General features: G+C 42.2%; 1 protein-coding gene across 1 annotated transcript in view; it reads left to right on the forward strand.

The window, feature by feature from the left end:
• The window catches only part of Plekhm1 (Pleckstrin homology and RUN domain containing M1), a 218,215-nt gene that overhangs the window by 180,635 nt on the left and 17,827 nt on the right, over positions 1-19,753 (forward strand). The window contains exons 7-9 of the mRNA XM_080275296.1: positions 2,111-2,330; positions 9,950-10,081; positions 18,367-18,537. Of these exons, the coding sequence (XP_080131422.1) occupies positions 2,111-2,330; positions 9,950-10,081; positions 18,367-18,537 (523 nt within the window). The remainder of the gene's footprint in view (positions 1-2,110; positions 2,331-9,949; positions 10,082-18,366; positions 18,538-19,753) is intronic.

Raw genomic sequence — 19,753 nt, forward strand, 5'->3', positions numbered from 1 at the left:
CTGACAAAGAGAGTGAGGTGGAGGGGGGGAGAGGGAGGGGGAGGCCATGGATGAGATGGAGGGATGGGATGGAGAGGTATATGAGAGAGGGGAGTGTGAGTCGGGAGCCGGGCAGTGAAATGGCGACGGACAGGGCAACATGGAGGTGATTTGTTTGTGCCCACCCCGCATGGGATTAAGGCATCTGGCAATAGATAGATAGATAGAATTTAGCTGTGTGGCTGCAGTGTTTTCATCCATCCATCCATCATCCAATCCTATTTTGCCCCATGAGGAGCGTAGGAGCCCGGGGCAAGGCTAGTTGGTCCTGACGTTTAAGGTGAGAGTGACCAGCATCACTCATCCCTGAGTGGCATTATGTGAGCAGTACACCCCAACCACCCCATGGATATAAACCTTCACCAGGCCAATCCAACTGGAGTGCCGTCACTACTCACTAAACCACCAGGTGCCATAAGTTGGTTATATGGTTACCACCCAGTGTGGTAAATGGTTTCTTGGTGTACAGGAAACCATTTGGCTTGTCACTCAGTGTAGAGTCACCCATAGGCAGAAGGAAGAGGAAAGAGTGAAGGAAAGATAGAAGAGGGAGTGTAAAGTCACCTGGAGGCAGAAGGACGAGGAAAGAATGAAGTAAAGAACGACAGAAGAGGAAGGAAAGAAAGAAGGAAGGAGGAAAGGAAAGGACAGACACCCGAGAGCAGCACTACATCGAGTGAGTGGATGGTGGGCGCCCCCACCTACCACTAATGTCTGATTAAAAATATGAATATACAGTATTATTATTTTTTCCAAAGACCAGTTTTGGGGGTATAATGTTGAAGTGGATGTGGTGAAGTATGGGGAATGCAAATTTTCAGGTCAATATTTGTTGTATTTTAGCCATAAAGAGCTTGGATATTTTCTTTATTTTGATGGTGGGACGTTGGAGGGACACAAGTCCAGAGTGAGAGCAGTGGAAATGAGTTATATGAGAGGAGCCTGTGGAGTAACATGGAGAGAGAGACTGACAAATGAGGATGTGAATGAGCATTGTGGTGTGGATGTGGATGTGATAGGAAGCATTAGGAAAAACACACCGAGGTGGTTTGGCTATATGGAGAGGATGCAGAGTGAGAGACTGATGAGGAGTGAGTATGTGAGTGAGGTGGAGGGGGAGAGAGGGAGGGGAAGGCCAAGGATGAGATGGAGGGATAGAATGGAGAGGTATATGAGAGAGGGGTGTGTGAATTGGGAGCAGGGCCATGAAATGGTGGGGGACAGGGTGACGTGGAGGCAATTTGTTTGTGGCCACCCTGTATAAGGGATTAAGGCATCTGGCAATAGATAGTTAGATAGACTTAGGCAAATATGCAGCTACTAGGAATATTCATCATAAATACTGTAAATTTTATGAGTATCACATGAAAAAGTTCATGCATAAATATTTTGGTAGCCTGCATAGAATCAGTCCAGTAATTGGTGTAGCTGTGGCATATTTTGAAGTTTGGTGGGCCAAACCTTGACCATCTGTCATACTAAACATTGACTAATGAGGTGAATGTGGGCACTAACACAGCTTCATGCAGATCTTTTGAAGCCTTTTTACTCAGTTGTTTTGTTCATATCATGGCCTTCATAGCACCAATTGCTTTTTTTTCTCTTAGCCACTCCACTCACAGTTTTCTTTACACACATACAATGAAAATAGATAAAAACTGGGTCTCCTTTAGGCTTTACAGCTGAAGTAGAAAGGAAAATAATAAAAAGTGACAGGAGGGATGGGAGAAGTGTGAAAAAAGGAGAGCAGACACAGAAAAAGAATGATGAAGATGATGGCAAAAGTAGAGAGCATTATATTAAATGAATGGATAATGGTCATCACCATGTACCACCACAGAAGACATGTAAATTGAGGGTCTGCTGTACAGTAGCTTAACATGATCAGATTCTGACCAGTTTATTACAATATTTGACACATCCATTTGAGCAGCTGTAGACAAGAAGGATCCATTAATTAATGATACTTTTCAGTACCACTGTCATGTTTGCAAAGTTACAAATTATCCATTCAAGAATGTAATAAAGTACATATTATAACAAGAGTTTATTTTATTGTGTTTCATTTCAGAGTCTGTAGTTATGATTCTAAGTACTATTGCTATGAGTGTCATGTGGATGAAGGAGCCTTGATACCAGCCCGCATTATTCACAACTGGGACTTCAGTCTTTATCCTGTGTGCTCCTCAAGTGCTCAGTGGTTGTCTGCCATCTTCAACCGTCCTCTCATTAACCTGAGAACTGTCAACCCAAAGCTGTATTGTCATGTGGAAGATCTGGCAGAAATGCAGGTTAGATATGCTGTATTGTTGTTGTTGTAGATTCTGGCTGTGTAAATAAGGTTATGAAATGCCCATATGTGTTTGAGTTTGAAGGTGGAAGGATTGATAGTCGTCTAAGAAGAAGGTGGATGGATATGATTGCTTAGTGGAGGAGAAATGAGGTATGGAAATTGTTGAGGCAAGGGAATTAGTGAGATATCAAGTTATTTGAATGAAGTACAACTAACTAAACTAGCTAAAAAGACAAACAAAATGCCTCGGACCAGGAGTGACTGACAGTTGACAACCAAGGACCGTAGAAAGGACATGGTGCAGATGCCTGTGTGGAATGTGAGAGGTGCGAATGATGAGATGAAAGAGAGAGAGAGAGAGAGAGAATGTCCAGGTGCTTGAGGATGCAAAAGTGGACATTTGTAGATTGACTGAGACCTAATGGAGAGGTGAGAGTGTAAGAGAGTGGGAGTATGGACTGGGTACATGTGGGGGAGTAGGTGAGAAGGAGAGGGCAAAGGAGGGTATATGTATTGTTTGCAAGTGATGGAAGAATATAAGAGGGTATGGATCAGTTGGTTCCAGTATTGCATGGGTAAGATTGAAAGCAGGAATACAAGTGTAGGCGACTGTGTGTTTGTTTATGTGCGCCAACAGAGGACTGTGCGAGCAGAGTGATGGAAGAGTTCTGGGCAAATGTGGAAGCATGCATGAAAACATTAAGGAGTGAGAAGTGTTTTTGATTGGAGATATGAATGGAGAAGTAGGGAATGTGGAGGTGGATCCAGTAGTTGGTGAGTGGGGTGTGCCTGCAGAAGTGGATGAGAATGGTAGTGCCATGTCGGACATTTGTGCAGGGAAAGGGTTGGTGATAGCCAGTACCCTCTTTAGGTACAGCCATGCAAAATAATCCACAGGTATACATGGCAAGTGATGAGATGGGTGGTTTGTGAACTAAAGAAGCAGAAGGCAGTGATTGATTATGTGTATATGGATAAGTGAATGAGAAGGTATGTACTGAATGCAAGAGCGTACAGAGGTTGGAGGAGTGGACTTTCTGATGACCACTTGGTGGTGGTGAAAATCAAGATGCAAATGCAATGGATAAATAGAGGGAAAGAAAGCCAGCAGGAAATAGTCCCCACAAAGAGGGTAGAAAGGTTACAAGAGGATGAAAAAAAAAGGCAGACTATAAGAGAGAAATGGAGGAGCAGTTGGGTAAATATGATTTGGAGGAGAAAAGGGAGGTGGAAGGTGTGTGCAAGATATTCACAGAATAAATGTATGCAACATGTGAGATGGTATGTGGGGTGAAGAGAAGATGAAAGGGGGATGAAAGGAACAGCGTGATGGAGTGAAGAAGTGAGACAAGCTGTGGTGCAAAAGAAGACAGTATGTAGTGAGTGGATGGGAAGCAGAGACATGGAGCAAGTTAAGAGGTGGAATAAACAGTTATGTACTGTATAGAGAAGCAGAGGGATGTGAAAAGATTAGTAAGAGTGAGTAAGAAAAGAGTGGTTGGGGAATTTGGAAGGAATTTTAGTGTAAAGTGGAGGGAATGTAAGAAAATGCTCTGGAAGGGGGTAAAGAGAGTTAGACAGGATGATAAAGGAGGTAGTAGGGGAGTGAAAGATAAAAATGGTTGATTGCTAATGGAGAAGGGAGAAAAAGTGAGTAGTTGGAGGGAACACTTTAAGAAATTGTTAAACATAGAGAATGAAAGCAATGCAAGTATAAGTGCCTGGGGAAAGGTTGGGAGGAGAGAGATGAGAAGAGAGGAAGAGATCAGTAGGATGGAAGTAGTGGAAGCAGTGAAGAAAGTCAAAATAAGAAGTCCCAGGAATTAATAGGGTGTGTGGTGAAATGCTGAAACACGGTGGAGAGATAGTAGTAGAATGGACAATGGAAGATGTGGAGCTTGGCCTGGGACAAAGGTAGAGTCCCAGAGGAATGGAAGTCAGATATAATCATTCCCTTGTAGAAAAGAAAAGGGGTAAAAGAAGTGTGTGGTAATCATAGGGGCATTTGTCGTCTTAGTGTAATAGGAAAAGTGTACGGTAGGATACTTATTGACAGAGTGAGGGAAATAATGGAGGAATTAGTTGGAGAAAAGCAGGGAGGTTTTGGGAAGGGAAGAGGTTGTATAAATACTGTAGGATATTCATCCTGAGCTCTTTAGTGGAAAAGTTTCAAGAGAAGGCAAGGAAATTACATGTGGTCTTCATGAATTTGGAGGTAGCACATGACAGAGTGGATAGACAAGGCATGTGGAAAATATTAAGAATGTATTGAGTAAATGGGAAGCTGTTGAATGCCGTGACGAGTGTGTATGAGGGCGCTAAGGCTCAGTGTGTGTGGATGGTGAACTGAGTGAATTTTTCTATCTGAATGTTGGATTGAAACGGGTGTGTCATGTCTTCATGGTTGAATTTGTATATGGATGGAATTACAAAAGAGATACAAACTAGGGCAGTGGATGTTTGAGTAGCCCTAATGAGAGAGGGCATGCATCTGGAAACTTCCTTTTCTGTTGTTTGCCAATGATTCTGTATTTATGTGTGAAGACAGAGAGGAACTGCAAGGCTTGGTGAATGAGTTTGGCAGTGTGTGTAAGAAATGGAATCTAAAGGTGAATGTAGGGAAGAGTAAAGTTATGGTCTTCGAGAGAAATGCAACCAGTGAGTTTGGATGGTGAGGAAATGGATAATGTGAGTGCATTTAAGAACTTAGGTACTGTGATGAGTAAGGATGGAAGTTTAGAGGGTGAAGTGCTTGAAAGGGTACAGCAGGGAAGAAAGATTGCTGGTTCATTGAAATCAGTGATAAGTAATGGGGAAGTGAGCATGAAAATAAAAAAGTTAATCATGATAGTTCTGTAATACCTACTATAACATATGGAAACGAAGTTTGGACCTTGTTGGAAGGACACAAGTCAAGAGTGAGAGCAGTGAAAATGAGTTATCTGAGGGGAGCATGTGGAGTTATGTGGTGAGACAGACTGACAAATGAGGAAGTGAAAGCTTTGTGGTGTGGATGTGGATGTGATAGAAAGCATTAGGAGAAATACATTAAGGTGGTGTGGCCATGTGGGGAGCGAGAGACTAACGAGGAGAGTGTATGCGAGTGAGGTGGAAGGGGGAAGAGGGAGGAGACCGAGGACGAGATGGAGGGATGGAGTGGAGAGGTATGTGAGAGGGGTGTGTGAGCTGGGGGGAAGGCAGTGAAATGGCAGGGGACACGGTGACAAGGAGGCAGTTTGTTTGTGGCTACCCCTTACGGAATCATGAGGTCAGACGTTGGATATATAGATTGACCTACAGGGAAGCATTTGACGAGGGTTTGTCACCCCCTTTTAAATGGATGATAAGTTGTTTGGATTAAGTAATTACAGAGATGCATATAAGGGTTTGACATTATATTTTTATCTGGAGAGTAAGTTGTTTAGATGAAATAAATACAGAGAAGCACATAACAGGAGTTTGACACTCTATGTTAACCTGGAGAGTCAGTGGATAGACTGCCTGGCAGTTCTGTATGAAATGCATCAGGAAAGAAAGAAAAAAATGTGATGATGGTAAGACTTGTGCAGTGGAGCCAGGATTCCAGTATTTAATAGGACTGGATGCTTTGTGGCCCATTTCATTGGCTATGTTGTTGATAAATCTCCCACTTTCATTTTCTCCTCTTCCTCTGGGTTTAAATCTTACCTCATCCCATTTTCAAGTGGAAAATGTAATCATGATGATCATGATCTGAAGCTGAAGATCAGGAGCAAGATGATTTGGCTATTAATATAATGGAATAATTCACTTATATGCCTGATATACAGTATAATCCCAATTAACCAGGAAACTTGGGGAATTTACCTTCCCGGTTACCTGTTTTTCCTGTATCTCTGATGTTTACTCTTATACTTAGGCTGTATCATTGCAGTATACATACCACTCCTATCCAGGACCACACATTTTTCCTTTAGAACAACCTCTTAGTGCACCCCATAGACGTTCACATGATTGCAGTGTCTTGCAGTAGTGCAGAATGCACATGGTAAGTCCATTTTGTTAAATATTAGTTGTTGGCTGGGGAATGGCTGGGAGAAGGAGGGAGGTGAGAAGACAGGAAGAAATCAGTAGGATAGAAGTTGTGGAAGCAATGAAGAAAGTATAATCGGGGAAAGCCCCAGGAATTGATGGAGTGTGTGGTGAAATGCTGAAGCATGGGGGAGAGATAGTAGTAGAATGGATGTGGAAGATGTGCAGATTGGCCTGGGAGGAAGGTAGAGTCCCGGAGGATTGGAAGTCAGGTATAATTATTCCCTTGTACAAAGGAAAGGGGAAAAAGAAGTGTGTGGTAATCATAGGGGCATTTGTCTTCTTAGTATAATAGGAAAAGTGTATGGTAGAATACTTATTGACAGAGTTAGAGAAAGAACAGAGAAATTAGTTGGAGAAGAACAGGGAGGCTGTAGGAAGGGAATAGGTTGTGTAGATCAGATATTCATTCTTAGATCTTTAGTGGAAAAGTTTCTAGAGAAGGGAAAGGAAGTTGTATGCGGCCTTCATGGATTTGGAGAAAGCATATGACAGGGTGGATAGACAAGGATTGTGGAAAGTGTTAAGAATATATGGAGTAGATGGGAAGTTGTTGAATGCTGTGAAGAGTATGTACAATGGTGCGAAGGCTGCAGTGCGTGTGGATGGTGAACTAAGTGAATTTTTCTCTTTCAAAGTTAGGTTGAAACAGGGATGTGTCATGTCTTCATGGTTGTTCAATCTGTACGTGGATGGGGTAATAAAAGAGGTACAAGGTAGGGTAGTGGATGTTGGAGTGGCCCTGGTGAGAGAGGATAGTGTTTGGAAACTCCCTGTACTGTTGTTTGCAGATGATACTGTGTTGTTGAGTGAAGACGAAGGGGAGCTGCAAGGCTTGGTGGATGAGTTTGGGAGAGTGTGTAAGAAATGGAATCTAAAGGTGAATGTAGGGAAGAGTAAAGTGATGGTCTTTGAGAGAGGTGAAGTCAGTGAATGTACAGCGAGGTTGGATGGTGAGGAATTGGAAAATGTGAGTACGTTTAAGTACTTGGGTAGTGTGATGAGTAAGGATGGAGGTTTGGAGGGTGAAGTGCGTGAAAGGGTACAGCAGGGAAGAAAGGTTGCTAGTTCTTTGAAAGCAGTGATAAGAAACAGGGAAGTGAGCATGGAAGTGAAAAAGTTACTACATGACAGTATTGTGATACCAACTCTAACGTATGGAAGTGAAGCTTGGACGTTGTTGGAAGGACACAAGTCAAGAGTGAGAGCAGTGGAAATGAGTTATTTAAGAGGAGCCTGTGGAGTCACATGGAGAGACAGGCTGACGAATGAGGATATAAAGGAGCATTGTGGTGTGGATGTGGATGTGATAGGAAGCGTTATGATGAACACACTGAGATAGTTTGGCCATGTGGAGAGGATGGACGGTGAAAGACTGACGAAGAGAGTGTATGTGATTGAGCTGGAGGGGGGAAGAGGGAGGGGGAGGCCGAGGATGAGATGGAGGGATGGGGTGGAGAGGTATATGAGAGAGGGGGGGGGGTGAGTTGGGAGCAGGGCAGTGAAATGGCGGGGAACAGGGCGATTTGTTTGTGGCCACCCCAAACGGGATTGAAGCGTCTGGCAATAGATAGATAGATAGATACTCTATTCCTCAAACACAGAAAAATGAACTAAAATAAACATTTGTTGGTGAACTTATGATTTGGAAAGAAGTGTTGTACAGGAGAATTATCACGACTTCTTGCTCACGGTTGTATATGACCATGACCCACCCACTTATTCCTCACCTGACTGCTGTCACACCACCTCTCACTCTCCACTCAGCTGTTTTGCAGGTAATATAAATACGTACAAATTGCAAGCATAATAATTTTGTCAAACAAAGCAAATACTTCATTTCTATCAGCTAGATTTTATCTTTTTTGCCATTGCTAATGTGTTCTAATATGACAATCTTAGAATGCATTCGCATTGTCAGAAAGGTTAAATATCTAGCCGAAAGAAATGAAGCATTTGTTTTGTTTGACAGAATTACTGTGCTTTCAATTTGTACGAATTTATAATGTTACCTACAAGACAGCAGAGTGGCAAGTTAGGGGTGGGTGGTGGTGGTTGGGTGAGAAATAAATGGGTGGGCCACGGTCATATACTGTACACAACTGTGAGCAAGGGAGTCATGATAATTTTACTGCATAACACTCCTTTCCAAATCATCAGTTCACAATAAATGCTCAAGATTTATTTCTTAAGAGTATTTTTCTGTGTTTTTATGAATAGAATAATGAATAGAATTTAACAGAATGGAGTTTCCAATGTACTGTAAGATACTGGAAGCTCATGAGTAGAGTCAGTTCGTTTAGTAAAAAACCATACCAGTACCACACATTTTCGGCCAGTGAAGAGTATGCATTTTTTCAATGGATTTATTTGTCTTGCTTTTCACAAAAAATTCCTTGAGCTTGGGTCCCAGGGACTTGACATCATAAATCATGGAATTTCATATGTTAAATTTTGTTATCAGTGTCTTTAAATGGTCATCATTTTCAAGACTTGCATTTCTCCAGCTTCTCTTTCAGAGTGAGCACAGTGTGCTTAAGATTAGTTCGCACTTTAGGCATCATGCAGTGTAAATCAGTATCGCAACATGACACCACAACAGCAAAAGTCCTTATTTACTGACTGACGGTGGTAACCTGACTGGTGATTTGTGTAGATATGGAGGGTTACTAAATTAGAGGAAGGGGAATATGGACGGAGGAGGGCTGAGAAGAGGATTAACTAGGAAACGATCATGACCAGGAAGGCCATCACTTCACATCACCTGATTTCACCCAGCTTCTCATGACACGTGACTATCCTGTGGAGCAGGGACGGGCGTTCAAAGTGGCACGCAGTTATATTTTTATTTATATATTTGCCAGTCCATGAATTTTCCTGGTCGTCTGATAATTCCACTTGTCAGGAGAATGGATAATTGGGATTGTACTGTATATTCTGTTGAGGGGTGGGAAGTATTGGTGATGTGTCTGATATGTGCTCGGAGTGCGGACCACATACGTGTGTCATGCTGGAATAGCCATTTATATGATACAGGGGTAGGGCAGAGCACTGAGGTGTATGTTTGCAGCATATTTGGGGTGTCTTGGAGGTGTGTGTGGTGTGCATTTTGTCATCTGTGTACCTGTATTGTACCAGAATACCCCTAAATTACAATCAGGGCTGAGCACTGGGCAGTTAGCTGTACTGGGATGGCCAGTGAGCCAGGTGGGTGTCATTTTAGCTTCTTCACCCAACCACCAGCTTTTGTATTACAGTATTGCATAACATAAACTTGTTAAATTATCTAAGTCAGAACTAGTGAATACAAAATTAAAGAGAATACAGTATTTGTTGAATAATAGTATATCTATCTATCTATCTATAGCCCGACGCCCTAATCCCGCAAAGGGTGGCCGCAGACAAAACGCCTCCAAGTCACTCTGTCACATAACAGTATATGATATATACATCATAATAGTATATGATGTCACTTTTTACTCTTTATATGTTTCTGATGTAACAGTCGCAGTTTTAATGATTTTAATAGAGCTGTGCTACTTACAGTTGTTACGAACTCAGCTGCTGTATGTGCGTGCATATCTCTTCACCTGCCGTTCTGGTGCTGGAGAAAAACTACGGAAAATGTTGTGGCCAAGTGAACATCTGTATGAACATGTTCATGTCTACTCTGTGGCTGTGAGTAATTCTGAAAGGGAGAGAATATGTTAATTCTGCATTTACACCTTTTCAGCATTAGTGTTCCTTTCCTAATACTCCTTTTGTATTCTCCCTTTCACTAAGGTTCTTTACCTTAACTTGGCCAGAGTATCATCCTTTTGTAGTTTATCTCCTGTAGCTCAGTGCTGAAAAAGATGATGCTATGGCTCTACATCCTTTCCACTTCATCATGTGTTAGTGCTGATACACTGCTACAAGTCAACAATCTGGATGGTGAGATAGCAGTTTTTGGCCAAGTTAAAGTGAAAAAGGTATACAGTTGTATTCTGTTTGTCACAGGCAACAGGATTCCTTCAGGAGTAATTAAGATATATACAGTAAACTCAATTATCCATTGTAATTCAGCCAAGTCCTATGCAGAATAACATGAAATGCCGGATATTGCATATCCGGCTCAACATTCTACTTTGAGCCGGATAATGTGATTCTATCCGTCTCAACCCTCCATCCTAAAAACTTTACGATGAGGAAAAGATGAAAACTAAGCATTTAAAAACAGTACAGCAATGATACAGTACAGTAATGCAGTACTGTGCATAGTGTACTATTGAATGTACTCACCATGTGTTGGCATCAATGGGGAGAAACAGCACTGGGGGGTTAGCACTTGTCAACAGTACAGTACACAATACAGCACAGGGGTAGTTCAACACCTTACCAGGCCAGCCTTGAGTAACTTTTCTACCCTGTTCCTGGGCAGGGGGTGAGTTACCAGTTAAATGAAGCTGTGTTGCCTTTGGGGGCTCCCTACATTTACAAATCAAGCGCTGCACAAAATGTGTATACATTGTTTTGCTTTGATGCAGTATAGCACTCTTTTTTTTCATATACAGCGAACATATATATATATATATATATATATATATATATATATATATATATACAGTACCCTCGCGTCCAACACGCGTTAGTCCAGCACGATTCACGTCCAGCATGGAGAGCAAATAATTAGTATTATTTAATACGATTTAATTACTGCAACACGAGTGTGTTAGCATAACACGCACAGAGCTCCGAGAAGTGGGCGAAATCCGCAGAGTTCACCTCTAGCATGATCATCCCCGGTCCAACACAGTCATACTGGACATTCCCATGATGATGATAGCCAATGAAAACTTCTGATCAAGTAGCCTTCCCCGCCCGCTATCGTGACGTGATCGTGATGCCGCCCAATTAAAAACGCTTCTGCTGTCACGTGATGTTTTGTTTAAATTTCTCTCGCCACAGCGTCACTCAGTCGCATAATTCGCATTGGAAGGTGCTTTTTTCTTACTGCATTTTCTGCCCTTGTTACTGCATTTTACCCTGCTCACGATGCCTAGGGAGCCTTCTGAGAACCCCAAGAAGCATCGGCACCTCCCTCAGGCCACCAAGCTAGAAAGCATCGAGAGGAAGAAGAAAGGGGAGAGGAAAGTTGACATTGCCAAGGCCTACGACATGAATGAAGCCAACGTGAGGACCATAATAAAAAACTTAGACAAGATCCTGGCAGCCGAAGGCTATCACACGGCACTTCATACCAGGTTTGCTGAGGATACGATGGTAAATCAGAACGGTAACATGGTAAAATTGCCGACGATACCATGGGCATTTGGAATTCATCTGGATGGGTTCCTGCCGAGGATACGACGGGCAAAACAGTGTGACCAAAACCCAGGCGACTCGACAGAGAATGTATTGTACTACAGCATTGAACATTTAGCCTGACACTGAATACATATTAATATTTTAGAATAAATATCAATCGTTTTGAAACTCTTCTCATCGGCGTGTGTACCAGTTTATAAACAAAGTTGCTTCTCCTTATTCCGTACCGAGTCAGCGACAGCGATCACTTTCCACAGTCACGAGACGGGGCTCTGGCAACAGTGTGAGAAGCATGCCCTTTGCCAAGGATTACAGAGTGCTAGGACAGGCAGAAGCAGGACCTTCCATGGCTGTGGACGAAGATAGTGATTCTGGGTGTGATTTCGAAGGATTTATGAGGGAGGTTGAGGAGGAGCAACAGCCATTACCCGCTAGTGACGCCAGCAGCCATCCTCCGGGGACCCAGTAGGACTACCTACAGCCTTGGATACCACCTTCCATTCCCAGCAAGCCCACCAACACTATCCTAAAAGGTTAGTTATCATTCATAGCACAGTACCATTTATTATAATTACAATAGTAGCAATATATGTATAGGTATATGGTAGGTATTTAGGGTGACTTTTCCTAGGGTTGCAGACATAATTCATTTTTCCCCATAAGCTCTGTTGTTAGTCCAACACGTTTTTGGTCCAACACGTGACCCATGCATGACAATATTACCGTGTTGGATGCGAGGGTACTGTATGTATATATATATAACAAATATAGCTATTTATCTTTTGCCAGACGCCATAGTCCTGTAAGGGGTGGCCATTTGACTTTGAGTTATTTGTTTTATGGGGAGGGGCACTAACCCTCCATCAACCCACTAGTTGCCGCATAGGGAGCACGTATGGTTTGGTTATATGGTTACCTCCCAGCGTTGTAAATGGTTTCTTGGCTTATAGGAAACCATTTGACTTGGCACTCAATGTAAAGCCACCTGTAAAGGAAAGAAAAACAATAATAAGTGACAGGAAAGATGGGTATATATGTGTGTGTGTATATATTCATTCATTCATTGCCAGACGCCATGTATCCCAGACGGGGTGGTCAAGGGCTTAGAGTTAATTGTTTTACAGGGAGGGGCACTAATCCTCCACCAACCCCACTTGACACGTAGGGATACAGTATATAATTATATATATTTGTGGTGCTACCTAAAAGTTTCAGTAATTTAAATATTGTAGGAATATAAGTTACCTTACCTCCTAGTTCTCACTGTCGCCTTCGAATTAGTCCCCTTGGACATGTATACAGTGGTCCCAGCATTTTTTCCACGAGTACATGCATCCCTGGAAGGCTTCAGGTGTGATGGTCTTGAGCACCTCCTGCGATTCCGTCTCAGTCTCCTCAGTCGAGTCAAATCGATGCCCTTTCACTCGTAACTTCAGCTTGGGAAACAGGAATAATTCGCAGGGGGCAAATTCAGGCGAATAGGGTGAGTGGGAAATGACTACCGTGTTAGTGGCAGCCAGGAACTGCCGGACAACTATTGATGTGTGGGCGGGGGCGTTGTCATGATGCAGGACCCAGTCCCTGTTCTGCTACTGTTCTGGATGTTTATGGCAGATGTTCTCCCTCAGATGCTGCAAAACTTCACAGTAAAACTTTCCGCTGACAGATTGACCGGGTGGGACAAATTCCTTGTGAACAGTCCCTTGGATATCGAAGAAAACAATCAACATCGACTTGACATTGCTGTGCCATTGGTCTGCCATTGCAAAACCGTCAGACCACCTACACACCACGTTACAACAATAAGTGTAGCTCAACAACATGCCCACTCACAGACATGGCTGGGATTACAGTGATGTACAAAGGGTGCTGCTGACTCCTCCTAGCAGCAAAAGGCAAAACTGCAAACAGTTGGCTCCTGCTTTTCAGATTACCGGAACTTTTGGGTAGCACCTCATATATACTGTACTGTATATATGTAGTGTACTCTCTCTCTCTCTCTCTCTCTCTCTCTCTCTCTCTCTCTCTCTCTCTTCTTGCCACCTATCATCTGGAGGCAGTCCAATAATTATTACTTCACTGGAAGAGAACAGAGGTGCCACACCACTGTCATACACTTGACTGTACAAAATTCTTCCAACCAGCTTGGTGGTCTGTCAGCTCCCTAGACTCATCACTCTCAACCTTGCTTTCACACACTCACTCATATACCTTTCTTTCTTGGTGGCATGCCATGCCTCCTCCCACCTTCAGACTCACTCAGATATATCATTTTCACCACCCTACATGTCCATTCTCTCCACATAACTATACCATGTAAGCACACCCTCTTTAACAATAGTGTCTGCAGACTTTCCTACACAAGATCTTTCGTGAATCAGATTTACTCCTTATCCTGTCCACTCTATGCAATCAACACACATTCCTCAACGGCCCATTTCTATTGCATGTACTCTTGACTTTTCATTTGCATACCATACCATAGTCTTACATTCTTAGCTTAAAGTAAGCACTAAGGGCTGAACGTAAGAATGAGGCTTGAGCCAGACTTGGGGCTTGAGCCAGTCATAAGTTAGACATGAGACAGCCGCAAAAAATAAATAAATAAAAGAATTAAAAAAAAATAATAATTGCAGAAACTTCAATTGAGCCGATGCTCTTAAGTCCAAGCACTCTCTTGGTGGGCATATGTATTCTTGAGTGTTGTGGACTTGTAACTTAATGATTTTGTAGAGTAAATTTGCATTAAAAAGGAGGAATAATTAATTAACAACCCTCATTACAACAAAAGACAATGACTGCTCAAGGTTCTTAGCAAAAAATATTTAATTTATGCAAAATATTTGGCTGTCAGGAAGATACATAGCTTTCATTTTGTACGCTTTATGAATATTGCCGGAATAATTTTTCATCATATGTTGATATTACTAATAAATGTTGCCACCAGATATGTGATATTCATATTTTCTGTTATATGGTATGCAGTAAAACCTCAATAAGTCGACCCTGCAGAAGGCAAAATTTCCGATAAGTCGAACTCTGACCGAGGTGTGGCTAAGTGTTTATTCAAAAGGTTATATCTTAGTTTCTTACATTCCAAATGCTACATTTTAGTTTATTATTTTCCAAATGCTACATTTTAGTTTATTATATTCCATATATATAGAAGAATGGAAAGACGGGAAGAAGGAGTATTTGCAAGGAGAGTGGAAAGGTAACAAGAGGATGAGAAAAAGGCAGAATATAAGAGAGAAGTGGAGGAACGATTGGGCAAATATGAATTGGAGCAGATGGGGGACATGGAAGGTGTGTGCAGGATATTCACAGAAGAAATATGTGCAGCATGTGATGTGGTGTGTGGGAGGAAGAGAAGACGGAGGGGGGTGCAAGGAACAGCGTGGTGGAATGAAGAGGTGAGACAGGCTGTGGCACAAAAGAAGAAAGCATACAATGAATGGATGAGAAATAGGGGCATGGAAGAAGTTAAGAGGCGGAAGAGAGAGTTATATGTAGAAAGAAAGAGAGAGGTGAAAAGATTAGTAAGAGAGAGTAAGAAGAGAGTGGATTAGGAATTAGGAAGTAATTTGAGTGTAAAGTGGAGGGACTGTAAGAAAATGTTCTGGAAAGAGGTAATGAGAGTAATACAGGGTGGAAGTGAAGTTAGCAGGGGAGTGAAAGATAAAAATGGTAGATTACTAGTGGAGAAGGGAGAAAAAGTGAGCAGATGGAAAGAACACTTTAAGGAATTGTTGAACATAGAGGATGGAAGTGATGCGAGTATAAGTGGCTGGGGAATGGCTGGGAGAAGGAGGGACGTGAGAAGACAGGAAGAAATCAGTAGGACAGAAGTTGTGGAAGCAATGAAGAAAGTTAAATTGGGGAAAGCCCTAGGAATTGATGGAGTGTGTGGTGAAATGTTGAAGCATGGGGGAGAGATAGTAGTAGAATGGATCTGGAAGGGGCGCAGATTGGCCTGGGAGGAATGTAGAGTTCCGAAGGATTGGAAGTCAGGTATAATTATTCCCTTGTACAAAGGAAAAGGGGAAAAAGAAGTGTGTGGTAATCATAGGGGCATTTGTCTTCTTAGTATAATAGGAAAGTGTATGGTAGGATACTAATTGACAGAGTTAGGGAAATAACAGAGAAATTAGTTGGAGAAAAACAAGGAGGTTTTAGGAAGGGAGGAGTTTGTGTAGATCAGATATTCATTCTTAGATCATTAGTGGAAAAGTTTCTAGAGAAGGGAAAGAAGTTGTATGTGGCTTTCATGGATTTGGAGAAAGCATATGACAGGGTGGATAGACAAGGATTGTGGAAAGTATTAAGAATATATGGAGTAAATGGAAGTTGTTGAATGCTGTGAAGAGTATGTATGATGGTGCTAAGGCTGCAGTGCGTGTGGATGGTGAACTAAGTGAATTTTTCTCTTTGAAAGTTGGGTTGAAACAGGGATGTGTCATGTCTCCATGGTTGTTCAATCTGTACATGGATGCAGTAATAAAAGAGGTATAAGGTAGGGTAGTGGATGTTGGAGTGGCCCTGGTGAGAGAGGGTAGTGTTTGGAAACTCCCTGTACTGTTGTTTGCAGACGATACTGTGTTGTTGAGTGAAGACGAAGGAGAGCTGCAAGGCTTGGTGGATGAGTTTGGGAGAGTGTGTAAGAAATGGAATCTAAAGGTGAATGTAGGGAAGAGTAAAGTGATGGTCTTTGAGAGATGTGAAGTCAGTGAATGTACAGCGAGGTTGGATGGTGAGGAATTGGAAAATGTGAGTACATTTAAGTACTTGGGGAGTGTGATGAGTAAGGATGGAGGTTTGGAGGATGAAGTGCTTGAAAGGGTACAGCAGGGAAGAAAGGTTGCTGGTTCCTTGAAAGCATTGATAAGAAATAGGGAAGTGAGCAAGGAAATGAAAAAGTTCCTACATGACAGTATTGTGATACCAACTCTAACATATGGAAGTGAAGCTTGGATGTTGTTGGAAGGGCACAAGTCAAGACTGAGAGCAGTGAAAATGAGTTATTTAAGAGGGGCCTGTGGAGTCACATGGAGAGACAGGCTGACAAATGAGGATATAAAGGAGTGTTGTGGTGTGGATGTGGATTTGATAGGAAGCGTTAGGAGGAATACACTGAGGTGGTTTGGCCATGTGGAGAGGATGGAGGGTGAAAGACTGACGAAGTGAATATATGTGAGTGAGGTGGAGGGGGGGAGAGGGAAGGGGATGCCGAGGATGAGATGGAGGGATGGGGTGGAGAGGTATATGAGACAGGGGGGTGTGAGTTGGGAGCAGGGCAGTGAAATTGTGGGGGACAGGGTGACATGGAGGCGATTTGTTTGTGGCCACCCCGAATGGGATTGAGGCGTCTGGCAATAGATAGATAGATAGATATTCCAAGTGTTAATTTTAGTGTATTTGATTGTAAAGTGATGTAAGTGCAAAACTTATATACAATTATGTACCCCCTCCACCTATGCAACCTCCTCTCCTAGCTTAAACTGTGACATGCACCTAATTGTGTTTATTGTTCATTCAGTTGATTTATAAGTGTTAATAAATAAGTAATCACATATAATTTGCAACTGTTATGGGGGATAGCATATTTTTTTTGCAATCATTTCTGTTTAGTCAGAAAATTTGGTAAGTTGAAATACTCTAGAACCCCATGTATTTCGAGTTATGAACGATTTACTGTATTGATATACAGTACCAGCTAGGCTGCCAGGCTGTGACATAGCTTTCTTTTACTCGTTGTTATAAGACTTAAGTTAATTCATAGTCTGTTTTGCTATTTTCATATTTTCCAACATAGTTTTTAATGTTCATTTCTTTTCATTTATAATAGCACTTACATGTTTGCATTTGTCTGCCTTTGCCTCCTAATTGCAGCTTTCCATACCGCTCGATCTGTGGCAGCCTCCCAGTTCAGTCCCTTATCCCAGAGGTCGCGGTGTATGACCATGTCCCAGGTCTTTTTTGGTCTGCCTTATTCAGCCCTACCCTCGGCATTCACACTTCTCACTTGCTGTACCCAGTTGTTATTTCCCATCCTCTCCATATGCCCAAACAATCTGAATCTACCCCTCCTCATCACAACACCAATACATTCCAGTCCTATCCTTCCTCTCAACTCTACCATCATAAACCTAGCCCCCCATGGCCTCGCATTCAAGGAGGCACTGCACATCCACCTAAGCATTGTCATTTCTGTTTGTTTGAGCCTACGAATATCCTCTTACATTGCTGCCCAAGTCTCATTACCATTCAGCATTACACTCCTAACACATGCCACATACAAAGATCCCATAGCATGGAAGGAGAGTCCTGTTAATGTCAGGAGAGGCAAGAGCTCCCTGACCTTCTTCCAACCACTTCTCATTCTAGCCACAGAGCTAACACCAGCCCCACCTCCAGCACATAACATGTCTCCCAAGTAGCAAAACTCTTCCACACACTTGAGAGACTCACCAGCAAGATCAGTCCTTTCATGCCGGGCAGTCTTCACATGCTTTCCCTGACACACATGTTGAAGCCTTTGTAAAAGATACAATTCAGTATTTTTTGACTGAGTTCTGAAGTTCATTATAATTGAATTATTCTATATGAATACTTCGAGCATTCTCATATCTAGTAATGATGGTTTCTTGATTTTACAGGACTTAAGGCTTGTAGCTGAAGGAAGACTAGTGCCACAACTGAGGCAGGCCGTTACCTTTGGTCGTGAACATGTTTTGTCATGTGAAGTTTGCTCACCCAGAGGATTCATCTGTGAACTTTGCACTGATAAGGATATTATATATCCATTTCAGCTTGGTAATACATACACTGTAAGTAAACAGTACTTTTAAGGTGTAAGTGTTGGTGGTGGTGTTTTTGCTCATCCCTGGACTGCCTGTCCCAGCAGACCCCTTGTCTGCAAATAAGCAACTGCCCCTATGGAATCTTCCCATAGGGAAAACTGATTGCATTTGGGATTGAAGCAAAACAGCATCCCTTATTTGCATTCATACTAGAGTCCGCTTTTCTAAAATTTGAATGATTGTAAAGCACAGTGAATGTTTACCCAAGGAGTTCAAATTTGAGATGGTTGACTGCACTGTCACATGTTTTATAGAGCTGAGAGGGGTGTGTGGAGCAGGTGAGTGTTTCTACAAAGGTTTTCCAGTTTTCTGTTTTGTTTGTGCTAATTTTATTGTCAGCATCATTGTTTAATTTCTGGACCTTTGTGGTGGTGTCATGTGTGTGTGAGAGAGAGGAGCTTTGTTTAAAGGAATCGCATTGTTTTTTAAAGTGAGCATTCTCCTGTGTAAGGTTTGAGTTGTAGTCTTTTGTTGTTTTATGGAATGTTGTGTTTATGTGCAATAATTATAATGCTAAATTTTGTAAAGGGTCCTGTAGCTTTGAAGATGGGTTTGTTGTTTAGTGTGCTAAAGTGTTTTTACCTCTGCCAGCAAAGTTCGATTGAGGTTAGGTATTCACCTGTGTCTGTTTTGTACAAAATATAAAGAATAAAATTGTTACTGAATTTGAGTGATATCTGGTATATAGGTAGTTGCTGGGTCAAGGAGGAGTTGATTAAATTTTGAGTTGGATCCAAATTGGGATGCAGGAGTGAATTATAAATTTTATTGGCATGGGGGTAGGTTTTTTTTTTTTCAAGAATACTCCCCCAGTATCCCTGCTTGTTGTAAAAGGCGACTACAAGGGTTGGCGGAGGGTTAGTGCCCCTCCCCGGAAAACAACTAACTAAAAAAACAAACAATAAGCCTCGGACAAGGACTGACCACACGATGACGACGAAGGACTGGACGAAGGACATGGTTATCGGAACGTGGAATGTAAGGGGAGCGAATGATGAGGTGAAAGAGAGAGAGATTGTCCAGGTGCTTGAGGGTGCGAAAGTGGATGTGTGTGGAATAACTGAAACAAAATGGTGAGGAGAAAGTGTGAGAGAATGGGAGTATGGATGGGGTATATGTGCAGGAGTAGGTGAGAATCAGAGGGCAAAGGAAGGAGAATGTATAGTTGTGATTAAAAGATGGA

Source organism: Coenobita brevimanus, chromosome 61 (assembly GCF_032717465.1).
Source record: "Coenobita brevimanus isolate Jiangsu-jjx chromosome 61, ASM3271746v2, whole genome shotgun sequence".
In the NCBI taxonomy this organism is placed as follows: domain Eukaryota; kingdom Metazoa; phylum Arthropoda; class Malacostraca; order Decapoda; family Coenobitidae; genus Coenobita; species Coenobita brevimanus.